Here is a 23,668-nt window from a genome sequence, read left to right as displayed (position 1 = left end):
CGGAATAGTGACTTGATTCTTCAAACCTTGTTGTGCCTCAAAACATTAATTTTGATGTTCCAAAATCAGGGCTTTCAAGGCAAAAGCTCCAAAATGAGGTTCTAAGAGCACAATGTCCTTCAAAATTGCGTTTTGATGCTACCAAATCTGGAATTGGGACTTGTGTGTTGAAACCTTGTTGTGCCTCCAAACACTAATTTTTATCCTCCAAAAATGAGGCTTTTGAGGCACAACCTCTGAAATGAGGTTCTTAGAACACCATGTTTGTCAAAATCGTGTTTTGACGCTATCAGCTTGAGAATTGGGACTTGTGTCTTGAAACCTTGTTATGCCTTTAAACATTTATTTTGATGTTTCGAAACTGGAGCTTTCGAGCCACACGCTCTGAAACGAGGTTCTAAGAGCATGATGTGCATCAAAATTAGGTTTTGACACTACAGGCTTTGGAATATGGAATTGCGTCTTGAAAGCTTGTTGTGCCTTTAAACACCAATTTTAATGCTTCGAAATCGAGGATTTTGAGGCATATGCTCCAAAACAAGGTTCTAAGAGCATGATGTGCGTCAAAATCAAATTTTGAGGCTACCAGCTCCAAAATCAAGAATTGCATCTTGAAACCTTGTTGTGCCTCCAAACATTGATTTTGATGCTAAAAAACTGGGTCTTTCGAGGCACAAGCTCCGAAATGAACTTCTAAGAGAATGATGTGAGGAATTTTGACGCTATAGGCTTTGGAATAGGGACTTTCTTCTTGAAACCTTTTGTGCCCGAAAACTAATTTTTATGCTCAAAAAACGAGGCTTTTGAAGCAAAACCTCCGAAATGAGGTTCTAAGAACACCATGTTTGTCAAAATTGAGTTTTGACGCTATCAGCTTGAGAATCGGGACTGGTGTCTTGAAACCTTGTTGTGCCTTTAAACGTTGATTTTGATGTTTTGAAACTGGTGCTTTCGAGCCACAAGCTCCAAAACAAGGTTCTAAGAGCACGATGTGCATCAAAATCACGTTTTGACACTACAGGCTCTCGAATAGGGACTTGCATCCTGAAAGCTTGTTGTGCCTCCAAACACCAATTTTGATGCTTCAAAACCAAAGATTTTGAGGTGTAAGCTCCGAAACAAGGTTCTAAGAGCATGATGTGCGTCAAAATAAAATTTTGATGCTACCGGCTCCAGAATCAGGACTTGCACTTATGAGGCACAATTTCTAAAACAGGGTTCTAAGAGCACAATGTGCATCAAAATTGAATTTTGATGGTACTGGCTCTAGAATCGGGGGTTGAATCTTGAAACCTTGTTGTGCCTCAAGACATTGATTTTGATGTTGCAAAATTAGGGCTTTCAAAGCACAAGCTCTGAAATTAGGTTATAAGAGCACGATGTACATCAAAATTGCATTTTGACGCTAACGACTCTGGAATTCGGAATGGTGTCTTGAAACCTTGTTGTGCCTCCAAAGACTAATTTTTATGCTCCAAAAATGAGGCTTTTGAGGCACACCCTCCGAAATGAAATTCTTAGAACACCATGTGTGTCAAAATTGTATTTTGATGCTATCAGCTTGAGAAATGGGAGTTGTGTTTTGAAACCTTGTTATGCCTTTAAACATTGATTTTGATGTTTTGAAACTAGAGCTTTCAAGCCACACGTTTTGAAACTAGAGCATGATGTGCATCAAAATCACATTTTCAAACTATAGGCTCTGGAATAGGGAGTTGCATCTTGAAAGCTTTTTGTGCCTCCAAACACCAATTTTAATGCTTCGAAACCGAAGATTTTGAGGGATATGCTCCGGAACAAGGTTGTAAGAGCACGATGTGCATCAAAATCAAATTTTGACTCTACCGGCTCAAGATTCAGGACTTGCATCTTGAAACCTTGTTGTGCCTCCAAACATCAATTTTGATGCTCCAAAACGGGGGCTTTTGAGGCACAATTTCTAAAACAGGGTTCTAAGAGCACAATGTGGATCAAAATTGAATTTTGATGCTACTGGCTCTAGAATTGGGGCTTGCATCTTGAAACCTTGTTGTGCCTCAAAACACTGATTTTGATGCTCCGAAACTGGGGCTTTCAAGGCACAAGTTTCAAAATCAGGTTCCAAGAGCACGATGTGTGCCAAAATCAAATTTGATGATATTGACTCTAGAATCAGGACTTGCATCTTGAAACCTTGTTGTGCCTCCAAATATTGATTTTGATGCTCCAAAATTGGGTTTTTCAAGGCACAAGCTCCGAAATGAGCTTCTAAGAGAATGATGTGCGTCAAAATGAAATTTTGACACTATAGTCTCGAGAATAGGGACTTGCTTCTTGAAACCTTGTTGTGCCTCAAAACATTGATTTTGATGTTCCCAAATCAGGGCTTTCAAGGCACAAGCTCCAAAATGAGGTTCTAAGAGCACGATGTATATGAAAATTGCGTTTTCATGCTACGGAGCCTGGAATTGGGACTTGTGTCTAGAAACCTTGTTGTGCCTCTAAACAATAATTTTTATGCTCCAAAAAGGAGGCTTTTGAGGCACAACCTCCGAAAAGAGGTTCTAAGAAAGCCATGTTTGTCAAAATCGTGTTTTTACGCTATCAGCTTGAGAAATGGGACTTGTGTCTTGAAACCTTATTGTGCCTTTAAACATTGATTTTGATGTTTCAAAACTGGAGCTTTCAAGCCACACGCTCCGAAATGAGGTTCTAAGAGCACGATGAGCATCAAAATCATGTTTTGACACTACAGGCTCCAGAATAGGGACTTGCATCTTGAAAGCTTGTTGTGCCTCCAAACACCAATTTTGCTGCTTGGAAACCGAAGATTTTGAGGCATAAGCTCCAAAACAAGGTTCTAAGAGTACGATGTGCGTCAAAATCAAATTTTGACACTACCGGCTCCAAAATAACGATTTGCATCTTGAAAACTTATTGTGCCTCGAAACATCGATTTTGATGCACCAAAACTGGGGCTTTTGAGGCACAACTTCTAAAAGAGGGTTTTAAGAGCACAATGTGCATCAAAATTGAATTTTGATGCTACTGGCTCTAAAATCAGGGCCTGCATCTTGAAACCTTTTTGTGCCTCAAAACATTGATTTTGATGCTTTAAAACCGGGGCTTTTGAGGCACAAGCTTCAAAATGAGGTTCTAAGAGCACGATGTGCGTAAAAATCTGATTTTCATGCTATTGACTCTAGAATCAGGACATGCATCTTGAAACCATGTTGTGCCTCCAAACATTGATTTTGATTCTCCAAAAATTGGTTTTTCGAGGCACAAGCTCTGAAATGAGCTTCTAAGAGAGTGGTGTGCGTCAAAATGAAATTTTGAAGCTACAGGCTCCAAAATAGGGACTTGCTTCTTGAAACCTTGTTGTGACTCAAAAAATTCATTTTGATGTTAAAAAACTAGGACTTTTGAGGCACAATGTGCATCAGAATTGAATTTTGACACTATTGTCTCTAGAATTGGGACTTGCATCTTGAAACCTTGTTGTGCCTCCAGACATTGATATTGATGCTCCAAAACTGGGTTTTTCGTGGCACAAGCTTTGAAATGAGCTTGTAAGAGAATGATGTGTGTCAAAATGGAATTTTGACGCTACAGAATCCGGAATAGGGACTTTCTTCTTGAAACCTTGTTGTGCCTAAAAACATTGATTTTGATGTTCCAAAATCAGGGCTTTGAAGGCACAAGCTCCGAAATGAGGTTCTAAGAGCACGATGTACGTCAAAATTGCATTTTGACGCTACCAACTCTGGAATTGGGACTTGTGTCTTGAAAGCTCGTTGTGCTTCCAAACACTAATTTTTATGCTCCAAAAATGAGGCTTTTGGGGCACAACCTCCGAAATGAAGTTCTTAGAACACCATGTTTGTCAACATCGTATTTTGACTCAATCAGCTTGAGAATCCGGACTTGTGTCTTGTAATCTTGTTGTGCCTTTAAACATTGATTTTGATGTTTTGAAATTGGAGCTTTCGAGCCACACGTTCTGAAACGAGGTTCCAAGAGCATGATGTGCATCAAAATCACGTTTTGATACTACAAGCTCTGGAATAGGGACTTGCATCTTGAAAGCTTGTTGTGCCTCCAAACACCAATTTTGATGCTTTGAAACCAAAGGTTTTGAGGCATAAGTTCCAAAACAAGGTTCTAAGACCATGATGTGCATTAAAATCAAATTTTGATGCTACCGGCTCAGGAATCATGACATGTATCTTGAAACCTTGTTTTGCCTCAAAACACTGATTTTAATGCTCCGCACCTGGGGCTTTCGAGGCACAAGCTTCAAAATGATGTTCTAAGAGCACAATGTGCCCCAAAATAAGAATTTGATGCTATTGACTCTAGAATCGGGACTTGCATCTTGAAACCATGTTGTGCCTCCAAACATTGATTTTGATGCTAAAAAACTGGGTCTTTTGAGGCACAAGCTCTGAAATGAGCTTCTAAGAGAATGATGTGCGTCAAATTGGAGGAATGTTGATGCTGCAGGCTCTGTTATAGTGACTTGCTTCTTGAAACCTTGTTGTGCCTCAAAACATTAATTTTGATGTTCCAAAATCAAGGCTTTCAAGGCGCAAGCTCCGAAATGAGGTTCTAAGAGGACGATGTACATCAAAATTACATTTTGATGCTACCGACTCTGGAATTGGGACTTGTTTCTGGAAACCTTGTTGTGCCTCCAAAGACTAATTTTTATGGTCCAAAAATGAGGTTTTTGAGGCACAACCTCCGAAATGAGGTTCTAAGAACACCATGTTTGTCAAAATCATGTTTTGACGCTATCAGTTTGAGAATAAAGACTTGTGTCTTGAAACCTTGTTGTGCCTTTAAACATTGAATTTGATGTTTGGAAATTGGAGCTTTTGAGCCACACGCTCTGAAACAAGGTTCTAAATGCACGATTTGCGTCAAAATCAAATTCTGACGCTACCGGCTCCAGAATCAGGACTTTCATCTTGAAACCTTGTTGTGCCTCCAAACATCGATTTTGATGCTCCAAAACTAGGGCTTTTGAGGCACAATTTCTAAATAAGGGTTGTAAGAGCACATTGTTCATCAAAATTGAATTTTGATGCTAGTGGCTCTAGAATCTGTGCTTGCATCTTGAAAACTTGTTGTGCCTCAAAACACTAATTTTGATGCTCCAAAACTAGGACTTTCTTAGCACAAGCTTCAAAATGAGGTTCTAAGATCATGATGTGCGCCAAAATCAAATTTTGATGCTATTGACTCTAGAATCAAGAATTGCATCTTCAAACCTTGTTGTGCCTCCAAACATTGATTTTGATGCTCCAAAACTGGGTCTTTTGAGGCACAAGCTTTGAAATGAGCTTCTAAGGGCAATGATCTGCGTCAAAATGGAATTTTGATGCTACAGGCTCCAAAATAGAGACTTGCTTCTTGAAACCTTGTTATGCCTCAAAACGTTGATTTTGATGTTCCAAAAAGAGGGCTCTCAAGACACATGCTCCGAAATGAGGTTCTAAGAGCACGATGTACATCAAAGCTATGTTTTGACATTACCGACTCTGGAATTGGGACTTGTTTTTGGAAACCATGTTGTGCCTCCAAACACTAATTTTTATGCTCCAAAAATGAGGTTTTTTTTGCACAACCTCCGAAATGAGGTTCTAAGAACACCATGTTTGTCAAAATTGTGTTTTCGTGCTATCAGCTTGAGAATCAAGACTTGTGTGTTGAAAGCTTGTTGTGCCTTTAAAGATTGATTTTGATGTTCTGAAACTAGAGCTTTCGAGCCACATGCTCCGAAATGAGGTTCTAAGAGTAGGCTATTCATCAAGATCATGTTTTGGTTGTACAAGCTCAGGAATAGGGACTTGCGTCTTGAAAGCTTGTTGTGCCTCCAAACACCAATTTTGATGCTTCAAAACCGAAGATTTTGACATATAAGCTCCAAAACAAGGGTCTAAGAGCATGATGTGCGTCAAAATCAAATTTTGACGCTAGCGGCTCCAGAATCAAGGTTTGCATCCTTAAACATTGTTGTGCCTCGAAACATCAATTTTGATGCTCCAAAACTGGGGATTTTGAGGCATAATTTTCTAAAATAGGGTTCTAAGAGCACAATGCACATCAAAATTGAAGTTTGATGGTACTGGCTCTATAATCGGGGTTTGCATCTTGAAACCTTGTTGTTCCTCAAAACACTGATTTTGATGCTCCGAAACTGGGGCTTTTGAGGCACAAGCTTCAAAATGAGGTACTAAGAGCACGATGTGCGCCAAAATCCGATTTTGACGCTATTGACTCTAGAATCGGCACTTGCATCTTGAAACCTTGTTGTGTCTCCAAACATTGATTTTAATGCTCCAAAACTAGGTCTTTTGAGGCACAAGCTTGAGAATCGAGACTTTTGTCATGAAACATTGTTGCACCTTTAAACATTGATTTTGATGTTTTGAAACTGGAGCTTTCGAGCCATACGCTCCGAAACGAGGTTCTAAGAGTAGATGTGCATCAAAATCATGTTTTGACACTATATGCTCCATAATATGGACTTTCATCTTGAAAGCTTGTTGTGCCTCCAAACACGAATTTTGATGCTTCGAAATTGAAGATTTTGAGGCATAAGCTCCAAAACAAGGTTCTAAGAGCACGATCTACATCAAAATTGTGTCTTAATGCTACCGACTCTAGAATTGGGACTTGTGTCTTGAAACCTTGTTGTGCCTCCAAACACTAATTTTTAAGCTCCAAAAATGACGTTTTTGAGGCACAACCTTCGAAATGAGGTTCTAAGGACACCATGTTTCTCAAAATCATGTTTTGAAGCTATCAGCTTGAGAATCGGGACTTGTGTCTTGAAACCTTGTTGTGCCTTTAAACATTGATTTTGATGTTCTAAAACTGGAGCTTTCCAGCAACATTCTCCGAAATGAGGTTCTAAGAGCACGATGTGCATCAAAATCACATTTTGAGAGATAAGCTCCAAAACAAGGGTTTTTGATGCACAATTTCTAAAATAGGGTTCTAAGAGCACAATGTGCATCAAAATTGAATTTTGATGCTAGTGGATCTAAAATCGGGGCTTGTATCTTGAAACCTTGTTGTGCCACAAAACACTGATTTTGATGCTCCGAACCTGAGGCTTTCGAGACACAAGCTTCGAAATGAGGTTCTAAAAGTACGATATGCACCAAAATTAGATTTTGATGCTATTGACTCTAGAATCATGACTTACATCTTGAAACCTTGTTGTGCCTCCAAACATTGATTTTGATGCTTGAAAACTGGGTCTTTCGAGGCACAAGCTCCGAAATGAGCTTCTAAGTGAATGATGTGCCTCAAAAAGGAATTTTGACTCTAAAATTAGGATTTAAACACTAATTTTTATGCTCCAAAAGCGAGGCTTTTGAGGTACAACCTCTGAAATGAGTTTCTAAGAACACCATGTTTGTGAAAATCGTGTTTTGATGCCATCAGCTTGAGAATCGGTAGTTTTGTCGTGAAACCTTGTTGTGCCAAAATCAGGGCTTTCAATGCACAAACTTCGAAATGAGGTTCTTAGAGCAAGAGGTACATCAAAATTGGGTTTTGACGCTACTGACTCTTCAATTGGGACTTGTGTCTTCAAACCTTTTTGTGCCTCCAAACACTAATTTTTATGCTCCAAAAATGAATCTTTTCAGGCATGACCTCCGAAATGAGGTTCTAAAAACCTCGTTTTTAGAACACCATGTTTGTCAAAATCTTGTTTTGACGCTATAAGCTTGAGAATTGGGACTTGTGTCTTGAAACCTCGTTGAGCCTTTAAACATTGGTTTTGATGTTTTAAAACTGGAGCTTTTGATCCATACACTCCGAAATGACGTTCTAAGAGCAAGATGTGCATCAAAATTATGTGTTGACACTACAGGCTTCGAAATAGGGACTTGCGTCTCGAAAGCTTGTTGTGCCTCCAAACACCAATTTTGATGCTTCGAAACCAAAGATTTTGAGGCATAAGCTCCAAAAAAGTTTCTAAGAGCACGATGTGCACCAAAATCAAATTTTGATGCTACCGGCTCCAGAATCAGGACTTGCATCTTGAAACCTTCTTGTGCCTCGAAACATCGATTTTGATGCTCCAAAATTGGGGCTTTTGACGCACAATTTCTAAAACAAGGTTCTAAGAGCACAATGTGAATCAAAATTAAATTTTGATGCTACTAGCTCTGGAATCGGGGCTTGCATATTGAAACCTTGTTGTGCCTCAAAATCACTGATTTTGATGCTCGAAAACTAGGGCTTTCAAGGCACAAGCTTCGAAATGAGGTTCTAAAAGTACGATGTGCGCCAAAATCAGATTTTGACACTATTGACTCTAGAATCTTGACTTGCATCTGGAAAGCTTGTTGTGCCTCCAAACATTGATTTTTATGCTCCAAAACTGGGTCTTTCAAGGCACAACCTCCGAAATGAGCTTCTAAGACAATGATGTGCGTCAAAATTGAATTTTGACGCTACAGGCTCAGGAATAGGGACTTACTTCTTGAAACCTTATTATGCCCCAAAACATTAATTTTGTTGTTCCAAAATTAGGGCTTTCAAGGCACAAGATTTGGAATTAGGTTCTAAGAGCACGATGTACATCAAAATTAAGTTTTGACGCTACCGACTCTGGAATTGGGGTCTTGAAACCTTGTTATGCCTCCAACCACTAATTTTTATGCTCCAAAAATGAGGCTTTTAAGGCATAACCTCCAAAATGAGGTTCTAAGAACACCATGTTTGTTAAAATCTTGTTTTGACGCTATCAGCTTGAGAATCGGGACTTGCATCTTGAAACCTTGTTGTGCCTTTAAACATTGATTTCTATGTTTCAAAACTGGAGCTTTCTAGCCACATGCTCTGAAATGAGGTTCTAAGAGCACGATGTGCATCAAAATCACGTTTTGACACTACAGGCTCTGGAATAGGGAGTTGCATCTTGAAAGCTTGTTGTGCCTCCAACCTGGGGCTTTTGATGCACAATTTCTAAAATAGGGTTCTAAGAGCACAATGTGCATCAAAATTGAATTTTGATGCTACTAGCTCTTGGATCGGGGCTTGCATCTTGAAACCTTGTTGTGCCTCAAAACACTGATTTTGATGCTCTGCAACCAGGGCTTTCGAGGCACAAGCTTCGAAACAAGGTTCTAAGAGCATGATGTGCGTCAAAATCAGATTTTGACGCTATTGACTCTAGAATCGGTACTTGCATCTTGAAACCTTGTTGTGCCTCCAAACATTGATTTTGATGCTCCAAAACTGTGTCTTTCAAGGCACAATCTTCGAAATGAGATTCTAAGAGAATGATGTGCATCAAAATGGAATTTTGATGCTACAGACTCCAAAATAGGGACTTGCTTCTTGAAACCTTGTTGTGCCTCCAAAACTGGGTCTTTCGAGGCACAAGCTCCGGAATGAGCTTCTAAGAGAATGATGTGCATCAAAATCGACTTTTGACGCTATAGGCTCTGGAATAGGGACTTGCTTCTTGAAACCTTGTTGTCCCTCAAAACATTGATTTTAATGTTCCAAAATCAGGTCTTTCAAGGCACAAGCTCTGAAATGAGGTTCTAAAAGCACAATGTACATCAAAATTGCGTTGTGCTATGGAATTGGGACTTATGTCTTGAAACCTTGTTGTGCCTCCAAACACTAATTTTTATGCTCCAAAAATGAGGCTTTTGAGGCACAGCCTCCGGAATGAGGTTCTTAGAACACCATATTTGTCAAAATCATGTTTTCGTGCTATCAGCTTGAGAATCGGGACTTGTGTCTTGAAACCTTGTTGTGCCTTTAAACTTTGATTTTGATGTTTTGAAACTAGAGCTTTCGAGCCACACACTCCGAAACAAAGATCTAAGAGCACGATGTGCATCAAAACACTACGCTCTGGAATAGGGACTTGCATCTTGAAAGCTTGTTGTGCCTCCAAACACCAATTTTGAGGCATAAGCTCCAAAACAAGGTTCTAAGAGCATGATGTGCGTCAAAATCAAATTTTGACGCTACCGGCTCCAGAATTAGGACTTGCATCTTGAAACCTTGTTGTGCTTCCAAACATCGATTTTGATGCTCCAAAATTGGGGATTTTGAGACACAATTTCTAAAATAGGCTTCTAAGAGCCCAATGTGCATCAAACTTGAATTTTGAAGGTACTGGCTCTAGAATCGGGGCTTGCACCTTGAAACCTTGTTGTGCCTCAAAACACTGATTTTGATGCTCTGAAATTGGGGCTTTTGAGTTTCAAGCTTCAAAATGAGGCTCTAAGAGCACGATGTGCGCAAAAATCATATTTTGACGCTATTGATTGTAGAATCGAGACTTGCATTTTTAAACTTTATTGTGCCTCTAAATATTGATTTTGATGCTCCAAAATTGGGTCTTTCAATGCACAAGCTCCGAAATGAGCTCCTAAGAGAATGATGTGCGTCAAAATGGAATTTTGATGCTACAGGCTCTGGAATAGGGACTTGCTTCCTGAAACCTTGTTGTGCCTCAAAACATTGCTTTTGATGTTCGAAAATCAGGGCTTTCAAGGCACAAGCTCCGAAATGAGGTTATAAGAGCACGATGCACATCAAAATTTTGTTTTGTCGTTACTAACTCTGGAATTGGGACTTGTGTCTTGAAACCTTGTTTTGCCTCTATACACAATTTTTTATGCTCCAAAAATGAGGCTTTTGAGGCACAACCTCCGAAATGTATTTCTAGGAACACCATGTTTGTCAAAATCGTGTTTTGAAGCTATCAGCTAGAGTATTGGGACTTGTTTCTTGAAACCTTATTGTGCCTTTAAACATTGATTTTGATGTTTTGAAACTGGAGCTTTCGAGCCACTTGCGCCGAAACGAGGTTCTAACAGCACAATTTGCATCAAAATCACGTTTTGACACTACAGGCTCCGAAATAGGGACTTGCGTCTTGAAAGCTTGTTGTGCCTCTAAACACCAATTTTGATGTTTCGAAACCAAATATTTTGAGGCATAAGCTCCAAAACAAGGTTCTAAGAACAAGATGTGTGTCAAAATCAAATTTTGACTTGCATCTTGAAACCTTGTTGTGCCTCCAAACATCGATTTTGATGCTCCAAAATTGGAGCTTTGAAGGCACAATTTCTGAAATAGGGTTCTAAGAGCACAATGTGCATCAAAATTAAATTTTGATGCTACTGGTCCTAGAATCAGGGCTTCCATCTTGAAACCTTGTTGTGCCTCAAAACATTGATTTTGATGCTCTGAATTTGGGGCTTTTGAGGCACAAGCTTCGAATGAGGTTTTAAGAGCACGATGTGCGATAAAATAAGATTTTGACGCTATTGACTCTATAATCGGGACTTGCATCTTGAAACTTTGTTGTGACTCGAAAAATTGATTTTGATGTTCCAAAACTGGGGCTTTTGAGGAACAATTTCTAAAACAGGGAAGGGCATAATGTGCATCAAACTTGAATTTTGATGCTACTGGCTCTAGAATAGGGGCTTGCAATTTGAAACCTTGTTGTGCCTCAAAACACTGATTTTGATGATCTGAAACCAGGGCTTTTGAGACACAACCTTTGAAACCTTGTTGTGCCTCCAAGCATTGATTTTGATTCTCCAAAACTGAGTCTTTCGAGGCACAAGCTCTGAAATGAGCTTCTCAAAGAATGATGTGTGTCAAAATGGAATTTTGATGCTACTGGCAACAGAATAGGGACTTGTTTCTTGAAACCTTGTTGTGCCTCAAAACATTGATTTTGATGTGCCAAAATCAGGGCTTTCAAGGCACAATCTACGAAATGAGGTTCTAAGAGCATGACGTACATCAAAATTGCATTTTGAATCTACCTACTCTGGAATTGGGACTTGTGTCTTGAAACATTGTTGTGAATCCAAACACTAACTTTTATCTTCCAGAAATGCGATTCTGAGAACACCACGTTTGTTAAAATCGTGTTTTGATGCTATCAGCTTGAGAATTGGGGCTTGTGTCTTGAAACCTTATTGTGCCTTTAAACATTGATTTGGGTGTTTTGAAACTAGTGCTCTCGAGCCACATGCTCCAAAACGAGTTTCTAAGAGCACGATGTGCATCAAAATCACCTTTTGACACTACAGGCTCCAGAATAGGGACTTGCATCTCAAAAGCTTGTTGTGCCTCCAAACACCAATTTTGATGCTTCAAAACCGATGATTTTGAGGCATAAGCTCCAAAACAAGGTTCTAAGAGCACGATGTGCGTCAAAATCAAATTTTGAGGCTACCGGCTCCAGAATCAGGTTTTAGATCTTGAAACCTTGTTGTGCCTCCAAACATCAATTTTGATGCTCCAAAATTGGGGCTTTTGAGGTACAATTTCTGGAACAGGGTTCTAAGGGCACAATGTGCATCAATTTTGAATTTTGATGCTACTGGCTCTAGAATAGGGGCTTGCATCTTGAAACCTTGTTGTGCCTCAAAGCACTGATTTTGATGATCCGAAACCAGGGCTTTTGAGGCACAAGCTTCGAATGAGGTTTTAAGAACACGATCTGCGCCAAAATCAGATTTTGACGCTATCGACTCTATAATCGGGACTTGCATCTTGAAACTTTGTTGTGACTCCAAAAATTGATTTTGATGCTCCAAAACTGGGGCTTTTGAGGCACAATTTCTAAAACAGGGTTCTAAGGGCACAATGTGCATCAAAATTGAATTTTTATGCTACTGGCTCTAGAATAGGGGCTTGCATCTTGAAACCTTGTTGTGCCTCAAAACACTAATTTTGGTGATCCAAAACTAGGGCTTTTGAGGCACAAGCTTTCGAAATGAGGTTCGAAAAGCACGATGTGCACCAAAATCAGATTTTGATGCTATAGACTCTAGAATCAGGACTTACATCTTGAAACCTTGATGTGCCTCCATACATTGATTTTGATGTTCCAAAACTGAGTCTTTCAAGGCACAAGCTCTGAAATGAGCTTCTCAAAGAATGATGTGTGTCAAAATGGAATTTTAGGCAGAAGCTTCGAAATGACGTTCTAAGAGAATTATGTGCACCAAAATTAGATTTTGATTCTATTGACTCTAGAATCAAGACTTGAATCTTGAAACCTTGTTGTGCCTCAAAACATTGAATTTGATGCTCCAAAACTGAGTCTTTTGAGGCACAAGCTCTGAAATGAGCTTCTCAAAGAATGATGGAATTTTGACGCTACTGGCTCCGGAATAGGGACTTGTTTCTTGAAACCTTGTTTTGCCTCAAAATGTTGATTTTGATGTGCCAAAATCAATGCTTTCAAGGCACAATTTCCGAAATGAGGTTCTAAGAGCATGATGTACATCAACATTGCATTTTGACTCTACCCACTCTGGAATTGGGACTTGTGTCTTGAAACCTACTTGTGACTCCAAACACTAATTTTTATATTACAAAAATGAGGCTTTTGAGTCACAACCTTCGAAATGGGGTTCTAAGAACACCATGTTTGTCAAAATCGTGTTTTGATGCTATCAGCTTGAGAATTGGGACTTGTGTCTTGAAACCTTGTTGTGCCTTTAAACAGTGATTTGGGTGTTTTGAAAGTGGTGCTTTCTAGCCACATGCTCCGAAACGAGTTTCTAAGAGCATGATGTGCATCAAAATCGCGTTTTGACACTACAGGCTCCGGAACAGGGACTTGCGTCTCGAAAGCTTATTGTGCCTCCAAACACCAATTTTGATGCTACGAAACCGATGATTTTGAGGCATATGCTTGAAAACAAGGTTCTAAGAGCACGATGTGCGTCAAAATCAAATTTTGACCCTACCGGCTCCAAAATCAGGACTTGCATCTTGAAACGTTGTTGTGCCTCCAAACATCGATTTTGATGCTCCAAAATTGGGGCTTTTGAGGCACAATTTCTGAAACAAGGTTCTAAGAGCACAATATGGCTCTAGAATCGGGGCTTGCATCTTGAAACCTTGTTGTGCCTCAAAACATTCATTTTGATGCTTTGAATTTGGGGCTTTTGAGGCACAAGCTTCGAATGAGATTTTAAGAGCACGATGTGCGCCAAAATCAGATTTTGACACTATTGACTCTATAATCAGGACTTGCATCTTCAAACTTTGTTGTGACTCCAAAAATCGATTTTGATGCTCCAAAACTGGGGCTTTTCAGGCACAATTTCTAAAACAGGGTTCTAAGGGCAATGTGCATCAAACTTGAATTTTGATGCTACTGCCTCTAGAATAGGGGCTTGCATCTTGAAACCTTATTGTGCCTCAAAACACTTATTTTGATGATCTGAAACCAGGGCTTTTGAGGCACAAGCTTCGAAATGAGGTTCTAAGAGCACAATGTGCACCAAAATCAGATTTTGATGCTCCAAAACTAAGTCTTTCAAAGCACAAGCTCTGAAATGAGCTTCTCAAAGAATGATGTGCGTTAAAATGGACGCTACTGGCTCCAGAATAGGGACTTGTTTCTTGAAACTTTGTTGTGCCTCAAAACATTGATTTTGGTGTGCCAAAATCAGGGCTTTCAAGGCAGAATCTCCGAAATGAGGTTCTAAGAGCATGATGTACATAAAAATTGCATTTTGACTCTACCCACTCTGGAATTGGGACTTGTGTCTTGAAACCTTGTTGTGACTCCAAACACTAATTTTTATGTTCCAAAAATGAGGCTTTTGATTCACAACCTCAGAAATGAGGTTCTAAGAACCCCACGTTTGTCAAAATCGTGTTTTGATGCTATTAGCTTGAGAATTGGGACTTGTATTTTGAAACCTTGTTGTGCCTTTAAACATTAATTTGGGTGTTTTTAAGCTGGTGCTTTCGAGCCACATGCTCTGAAACGAGTTTCTAAGAGCATGATGTGCATCAAAATCAGGTTTTGACACTACAAGCTCCGGAATAGGGACTTGAGTCTCGAAAGCTTTTTGTGCCTGCAAACACCAATTTTGATGCTTCGAAACCGATGATTTTGAAGCATAAGCTCCAAACTAATTTTTATGTTGCAAAAATGAGGCTTTTGAGTCACAACCTCCGAAATAAGGTTCTAAGAGCATGATGTGCGTCAAAATCAAATTTTGACGCTACCGGCTCCAGAATCAGGACTTGCATCTTGAAACCTTTTTGTGCATGTTTTGAAACTGGTGCTTTCAAGCCACATGCTCCAAAACGAGTTTCTAAGAGCATGATGTGCATTAAAATCACGTTTTGAAACTGTAGGATCCAGAATAGGGACTTGCGTCTCGAAAGCCTGTTGTGCCTCCGAACACCAATTTTGATGCTTTGGAACCGATGATTTTGAGGCATAAGCTCCAAAACAAGGTTCTAAAAGCACGATTTGCATCAAAATCATATTTTGATGCTACCGGCTCCAGAATCAGGACTTGCATCTTGAAACCTTGTTGTGCCTCTAAACATCGATTTTGATGCTCCAAAATTTGGGCTTTTGAGGCACAATTTCTGAAACAGGGTTCTAAGAGCACAATGTGCATCAAAATTAAATTTTGATGCTACTGGCTCTAGAATCGGGGCTTGAATTTTGAAACCTTGTTGTGCCTCAAAATATTGATTTTGATGCTCTGAGTCTGGGGCTTTTTAGGCACAAGCTTCGAATGAGGTCTTAAGAGCACGATGTGCGCCAAAATCAGATTTTGACGCTATTGACTCTATAATCGAGACTTGCATCTTGAAACTTTGTTGTGTCTCCAAAAATCGATTTTGATGCTCCAAAACTGGGTTCTAAGGGCACAATGTGCATCAAACTTGAATTTTGATGCTACTGGCTCTAGAATAGGGGCTTTCATCTTGAAACCTTGTTGTCCCACAAAACATTGATTTTGATGATCCGAAACCAGGGCTTTTGAGGCACAAGCTTTGAAATGAGGTTCTAAGAGTACGATGTTCACCAAAATCAGATTTTGATGTATTTTACTCTAGAATCAGGACTTGCATCTTGAAACATTGATCAATAAAGATAATATCTAGTTTTATCTCTGGTTTAATTAAGAGGGGACATGGAAAGAACGGGTTCAAAATCATGATCAATTCCTTTTTCAAATCCTGCTGCAGCTGCACGAGCTCTTCCTGCATGCCACAAATGACCTACGAAAAAGAAAACTCCTAGAACAAAATGAGAGGTGGCTAACCAACTTCGAGGTGAGACATAATTGACCGCATTAATCTCGGTAGCTACACCACCCATAGAATTTAAAGAACCTAAAGGAGCATGAGTCATATATTCTGCTAAACGTCATTCTTGTCAAGGTTGTATGTCTTTTTTTAGCTTACTCAGGTCCAAACCATTAGGACCTCTTAGAGGTTCCAACCAGGTAGCACGAAGATCCAAAAAATGCATCGTTTCCCCTCCAGAAATAATTTCTCCAGTAGGAGAACGCATAAGATATTTACCTAAACCAGTAGGCCCTTGGGCAGACCTCACACTAGCTCCAAGACGTTGGTCTGCAACTAGAAAAGTAAATGCTTGTGCTTGAGAGGCCTCTGGGCCGGTAGGTCCATAGAACTCACTGGGATAAGCTGTATTGTTAAACCAAACAAAACAACAAGCAATGAAAACTGATTTTGATACTCCAAAACTGAGTCTTTCGAGGCACAAGCTCTGAAATGAGCTTCTCAAAGAATGATGTGCGTCAAAATGGAATTTTGATGCTACTGGCTCCGGAATAGGGACTTGTTTCTTGAAACCTTGTTGTGCCTCAAAACATTGATTTTGATGTGCCAAAATTAGGGCTTTCCAGGCACAATCTTCGAAATGAGGTTCTAAGAGCATGATGTACATCAAAATTGCATTTTGACTCTACCCACTCTGGAATTGGGACGTGTGTCTTGAAACCTTGTTGTGAATCCAAACACTAATTTTTATGTTCCAAAAATGAGGCTTTTGAGTCACAACCTTCGAAATGAGGTTCTAAGAACACCACGTTTGTCAAAATCTTGTTTTGATGCTATCAGCTTGAGAATTGGGACTTTTGTCTTGAAACCTTGTTGTGCCTCAAAACATTGATTTTGATGCTCTGAATGTGGGACTTTTGAGGCACAAGCTTCGAATGAGGTTTTAAGAGCACGATGTGCACCAAAATCAGATTTTGACGCTATTGATTATATAATCGGGACTTGCATCTTGAAACTTTGTTGTGACTCCAAAAATCAATTTTGAGGCTCCAAAACTGGGGCTTTTAAGGCACAATTTCTAAAACAGGGTTCTAAGGGCACAATGTGCATCAAACTTGAATTTTGATGCTACTGGCTCAAGAATAGGGGCTTGCATCTTGAAACCTTGTTGTGCCTCAAAACACTGATTTTGATGATCCGAAACCATGGCTTTTGAGGCACAAGCTTCAAAATGAGTTCTAAGAGCACGATGTGCACCAAAATCAAATTTTGATGCTATTGACTCTAGAATCAGGACTTGCATCTTAAAACCTTGTTGTGCCTCCAAACATTGATTTTGATGCGCCAAAACTAAGTCTTTCGAGGCACAAGCTTTTAAATGAGCTTCTCAAAGAATGATGTGCGTCAAAATGGGATTTTGATGCTACTGGCTCCGGAATAGGGACTTGTTTCTTCAAACCTTGTTGTGCCTCAAAACATTGATTTTGATGTGTCAAAATCAGGGCTTTCAAGGCACAATCTCTGAAATGAGGTTCTAAACGCATGATGTACATCAAAATTGCATTTTGACTCTACCCACTCTGGAATTGGGAATTGTGTCTTGAAACCTTGTTGTGACTCCAAATACTAATTTTTATGTTCAAAAAATGAGGCTTTTGAGCCACAACCTCCGAAATAAGGTTCTAAGAACACCATGTTTGTCAAAATCGTGTTTTGATGCTATCAGCTTGAGAATTCGGACTTGTGTCTTGAAACCTTGTTATGCCTTTAAACATTGATTTGGGTGTTTTTAAACTGGTCCTTTCGAGCCACATGCTCCGAAACGAGTTTCTAAGATCACGATGTGCATCAAAATCACGTTTTGACACTACACGCTCCAGAATAGGGACTTGCAACTCGAAAGCTTGTTCTGCCTCCAAACACATATTTTTATGCTTCGAAACCAATGATTTTGAGGCATAAGCTCCAAAACAAGGTTCTAAGAGCACGATGTGCGTCAAAATCAAATTTTGACGCTACCGGCTCCAGAAGCAGGACTTGCATCTTGAAACCTTGTCGTGCCTCCAAACATCGATTTTGATGCTCCAAAATTGGGGCTTTTGAAGCACAATTTCTGAAACAGGGTTCTAAGAACACAATGTGCATCAAAATTAAATTTTGATGGTACTGGCTCTAGAATCGGGGGGCTTGCATCTTGAAACCTTGTTGTGCCTCAAAACATTGATTTTGATGCTCTGAATCTGGGGCTTTTGAGGCACAAGCTTCGAATGAGGTTTGAAGAGCACGATGTGCGCCAAAATCAGATTTTGACGCTATTGACTCTATAATCAGGACTTGCAGCTTGAAACTTTGTTGTGACTCCAAAAATCGATTTTCATGCTCCAAAACTGGGGCTTTTGAGGCACAATTTTTAAAATAGGGTTCTAAGAGCACAATGTGCATCAAACTTGAATTTTGATGCTACTGGCTCTAGAATAGGGGCTTGCATCTTGAAACCTTGTTGTGCCTCAAAGCACTAATTTTGGTGATCTGAAACCAGGGCTTTTGAGGCACAAGCTTCCAAATGAGCTTCTCAAAGAATGATGTGCGTCAAAATGAAATTTTGACGCTACTGGCTCCAGAATAGGGAGTTGTATTTGAAACCTTGTTGTGCCTCAAAACATTTATTTTTGATGTACCAAAATCAGGGCTTTTAAGGCACAATCTCCGGAATGAGGTTCTAAGAGCATGATGTACATCAAAATTGCCTTTTGACTCTACCAACTCTGGAATTGGGACTTGTGTCTTGAAACCTTGTTGTGACTCCAAACACTAATTTTTATGTTCCGAAAATGAGGCTTTTGTGTCACAACCTCCGAAATGAGGTTCTAAGAACACCATGTTTGTCAAAATCGTGTTTTGATTCTATCAACTTGAGAATTGGGACTTGTGTCTTGAAACCTTGTTGTGCCTTTAAACATTGATTTGGGTGTTTTGAAACTGGTGCTTTCGAGCCACATGCTCCGAAATGAGTTTCTAAGAGCACGATGTGCATCAAAATCACGTTTTGACACTATAGGCTTCAGAATAGGGACTTGCGTCTCGAAAGCTTGTTGTGCCTACAAACACAAATTTTGATACTTTGAAATCAATGATTTTGAGGCATAAGCTCCAAAACAAGGTTCTAAGAGCACGATGTGCTTCAAAATCAAATTTTGACGCTACCGGCTGCAGAATCAGGACTTGCATCTTGAAACCTTGTTGTGCCTCCAAACATCGATTTTGATGCTTCAAAATTCGGGCTTTTGAGGCACAATTTCTGAAATAAGGTTCTCAGAGCACAATGTGCATCAAAATTAAATTTTGATTCTACTGGCTCTAGAATCGGAGCTTGCATCTTGAAACCCTGTTTTACCTCAAAACATTGATTTTGATGCTCTAATTCTGGGGCTTTTGAGGCACAAGCTTCGAATGAAGTTTTACGAGCACGATGTGCGCCAAAGTTAGATTTTGACGCTATTGACTCTATAATCGGGACTTGCATCTTGAAACTTTGTTGTGACTCCAAAAATCGATTTTTATGCTCCCAAACCTAGGCTTTTGAGGCACAATGTGCATCAGACTTGAATTTTGATGCTACTGGCTCTCGAATAGGGGCTTGCATCTTGAAACCTTGTTGTGCCTCAAAACATTGATTTTGATGATCCGACACCAGGGCTTTTGAGGCACAAGCTTTGAAATGAGGTTCTAAGAGCACGATGTGCACCAAAATCAGATTTTGATGGTTTTGACTCTATAATTAGGACTTGCATCTTGAAACCTTGTTGTGCCTCCAAACATCGATTTTGATGCTCAAAAACTGAGTTTGGAGTATCAAAATCGATGTTGGGCGGCACAACAAGGTTTCAAGATGCAAGTCCTTATTCTGGAGAAGGTAGCGTCAAAATTTGATTTTGACGCACATCGTGGTCTTAGAACCTTGTTTTCGAGCTTATGCCTCAAAATCATCGGTTTCGAAGCATCAAAATTGGTGTTTGGAGGAACCACAAGCTTTCAAGACGCAAGTCCCTATTCCGGAGCCTGTAGTGTCAAAACGTGATTTTGATACACATCGTGCTCTTAGAAACTTATTTTGGAGCATGCGGCTTGAAAGCACCAGTTTCAAAACACCCAAATCAATGTTTAAAGGCACAACAAGGTTTCAAGACACAAGTCCCAATTCTCAAGCTGATAGCATCAAAACACAATTTTGACAAACGTGGTGCTCTTAGAACCTCATTTCGGAGGTTGTGACTCAAAAGCTTCCTTTTTGGAACATAAAAATTAGTGTTTGGAGTCACAACAAGGTTTCAAGACACAAGTCCCAATTCCAGAGTGGGTAGTGTCAAAATGCAATTTTGATGTACATCATGCTCTTAGAACCTCATTTCGGATATTGTGCCTTGAAAGCCCCGATTTTGGCACATCAAAATCAATGTTTTGAGGCACGATAAGGTTTCAAGAAACAAGTCCCTATTCCGGATCCAGTAGCGTCAAAATGAAATTTTGACGCACGTCGTTCTTTGAGAAGCTCATTTCAGAGCTTGTTCCTCAAAATACTCAGTTTTGGAGCATCAAAAGAAATGTTTTTGACGCTATTCACTCTATAATCGGGACTTGCATCTTGAAACTTTGTTGTGACTCCAAAAATCGATTTTGATGCTCCAAAATTGGGCTTTTGAGGCACAATTTCTAAAACAGGGTTCTAAGGGCACAATGTGCATCAAACTTGAATTTTGATGCTACTGAAACCTTGTTGTGTCTCAAAACACTGATTTTGATGATCTGAAACTAGGGCTTTTGAGGCACAAGCTTCGAAATGAGGTTCTAAGAGCATGATGTGCACCAAAATCAGATTTTGATGCTATTGAATCTAGAATAAGGACTTACATCTTGAAACCTTGTTGTGCCTCCAAACATTGATTTTGATGCTCCAAAACTGAGTCTTTCGAGGAACAAGCTCTGAAATGAGCTTCTCAAAGAATGATGGAATTTTGACGCTTCTGGCTCCGGAATAAAGACTTGTTTCTTGGAACCTTGTTGTGCTTCAAAACATTGATTTTGATGTGCCAAAATCAGGGCTTTCAAGGCACAATCTCCGAAATGAGGTTCTAAGAGCATGATGTACATCAAAATTGCATTTTGACTCTACCCACTCTGGAATTGGGACTTGTGTCTTGAAACCTTGTTGTGACTCAAAACATTAATTTTTATGTTCCAAAAATGAGGCTTTTGATTCACAAACTCTGAAATGAGGTTCTAAGAACACCATGTTTGTCAAAATAGTGTTTTGATGCTATCAGCTTGAGAATTGGGACTTGTGTCCAGAATAAGGACTTGCGTCTCGAAAGCTTGTTGTGCCTCCAAACACCAATTTTGATGCTTCAAAATCGATGGTTTTGAGGTAAGCTCCAAAACAAGGTTCTAAGAGCACGATGTGCGTCAAAATCAAATTTTTATTCCACCAGCTCCAGAATCAGGACTTGCACCTTGAAACCTTGTTGTTCCTCCAAACATCGATTTTGATGCTCCAAAATTGGGGCTTTTGAGGCACAATTTCTGAAACAAGGTTCTAAGAGCACAATGTGCATCAAAATTAAATTTTGATGCTACTGGCTCTAGAATCGGGGCTTGCATCTTGAAACCTTCTTGTGCCTCAAAACATTGATTTTGATGCTCTGAATCTGGGTCTTTTAAGGCACAAGCTTCGAATGACGTTTTAAGAGCACGATGTGCGCCAAAATCAGATTTTGACGCTATTGACTCTATAATTGGGACTTGCATCTTGAAACTTTGTTGTGACTCCAAAAATCAATTTTGATGCTCCCAAACTAGGCCTTTTGAGGCACAATTTCTAAAACAGGGTTCTAAGGGCAAAATGTGCATCAAACTTGAATTTTGATGCTACTGAAACCTTGTTGTGCCTCAAAACACTGATTTTGATGATTCAAAACCAGGGCTTTTGAGGCGCAAGCTTCGAAATGAGGTTCTAAGAGCATGATGTGCACCAAAATCAGATTTTGATGCTATTGACTCTAGAATTAGGACTTGCATCTTGAAACCTTGTTGTGCCTCCAAACATTGATTTTGATGCTCCAAAACTGAGTCTTTTGAGGCACAAGCTCTAAAATGGGCTTCTCAAAGAATGATGAAATTTTGACGCTACTAGCTCCGGAATGTAGGTCCCGGGGACAATTGAGAGGGGGGGGGGGGGGGGGTGAATCAGTTGTCTAATAAATTCAAACCAAAATCTTATTAACCAACTTAATGCTTAATACGGGTAAGACAGTTAAATGTGGCGGTAAACAGTGTTAACAATAAATGTTGTACCGGTAAGAATTAATGCATGATACATAAGCACAAAGTCAACCACAACACATGACACAAATAATTGTACGTGGAAACCTTGTGAGGGGAAAAACCACGATGGGAAACCTTACCCACAATCAGATGATACTGCTGCAAATAGTAAGTGTACAAAGAGGGGTCTGCACATGCAGAAAGGCCAACAGCCTAGAGCTCACTGCTCAAACACAAATGGGAGTCACACTGACTACAGTTGGATTGTTAAATCCAATGAGAATGTATTGCACAAAACAACATCTTCATATGGTGGATTCATTATCGGTGTAATGCTGATATGCTTCTACAAAAACCTAACTTCACCTTCAAATGATGTCTTCGTGTATATCTCTGCTTGATCTCACATATATCCTTCCTTAAATCTTTTTCGTATTCCACATTTGATCTTACAAATAAGATCTTACATTTTTATACCATACCCTAAGACCAATTTTAGTAGGTCGGCTCTACAAGATATTACAATAAAACATTTTACAAATAATACAATATCCGATGCAATAACCGATTGAACATGTCGGCTTAATGCTTTTATAACAATAATAAATCATCTCCATAGTGTGCCATGCTGATCTGGAAAAGATAAACCTGCCGGTGTAACCCTAGATAACTTGGACCTATTGAATATACAAATGATATTACTTCAAGGAAAAGTTTCCACATGATGTCTTCGACATTACCAAGTGTCTTCCATGTCATTGCAGGTACCGGTGAACATTATATCCTCCCGGTTAACCATATACCGGTGATTGGTTGAACAGTTTACTGATTGCCGGTGAATGTTGCTGGATCTCCAAAGTAGGTGTATTTAGCAGGTGTTGACATCAATGACAAAACCATACCAAAATACCAACACAGAATAGGGACTTGTTTCTTCAAACCTTGTTGTGCCTCAAAACATTGATTTTGATGTGCCAAAATCAGTGCTTTCAAGGCACAATCTCCGAAATGAGGTTCTAAGAGCATGATGTACATCAAAATTACATTTTGACTCTACCCACTCTGGAATTGGGACTTGTGTCTTGAAACCTTGTTGTGACTCCAAACACTAATTTTTATGTTCCAAAAATGAGGCTTTTGAGTCACAACCTCCGGAATGAGGCTCTAAGAACACCATGTTTGTCAAAATCATGTTTTGATACTATCAGCTTGAGAATTGGAACTTGTGTCTTGAAACCTTGTTGTGCCTTTAAACATTGATTTGGGTGTTTTGAAACTG

The 23,668-nt window shown here is 39.6% G+C and overlaps 1 protein-coding gene across 1 annotated transcript; it reads right to left on the bottom strand.

Moving 5' to 3' along the window:
• Positions 1-15,940: 15,940 nt before the first annotated feature.
• Positions 15,941-23,566, bottom strand: LOC131859022 (photosystem II CP43 reaction center protein-like). The gene is given in 2 exon segments (XM_059212534.1): positions 15,941-16,515; positions 23,539-23,566. Coding segments are annotated over 2 exon segments (603 nt in total).
• Positions 23,567-23,668: the final 102 nt, after the last annotated feature.

Source organism: Cryptomeria japonica, chromosome 10 (assembly GCF_030272615.1).
Source record: "Cryptomeria japonica chromosome 10, Sugi_1.0, whole genome shotgun sequence".
In the NCBI taxonomy this organism is placed as follows: domain Eukaryota; kingdom Viridiplantae; phylum Streptophyta; class Pinopsida; order Cupressales; family Cupressaceae; genus Cryptomeria; species Cryptomeria japonica.
This window is presented reverse-complemented; position numbering and strand designations above follow the sequence as displayed.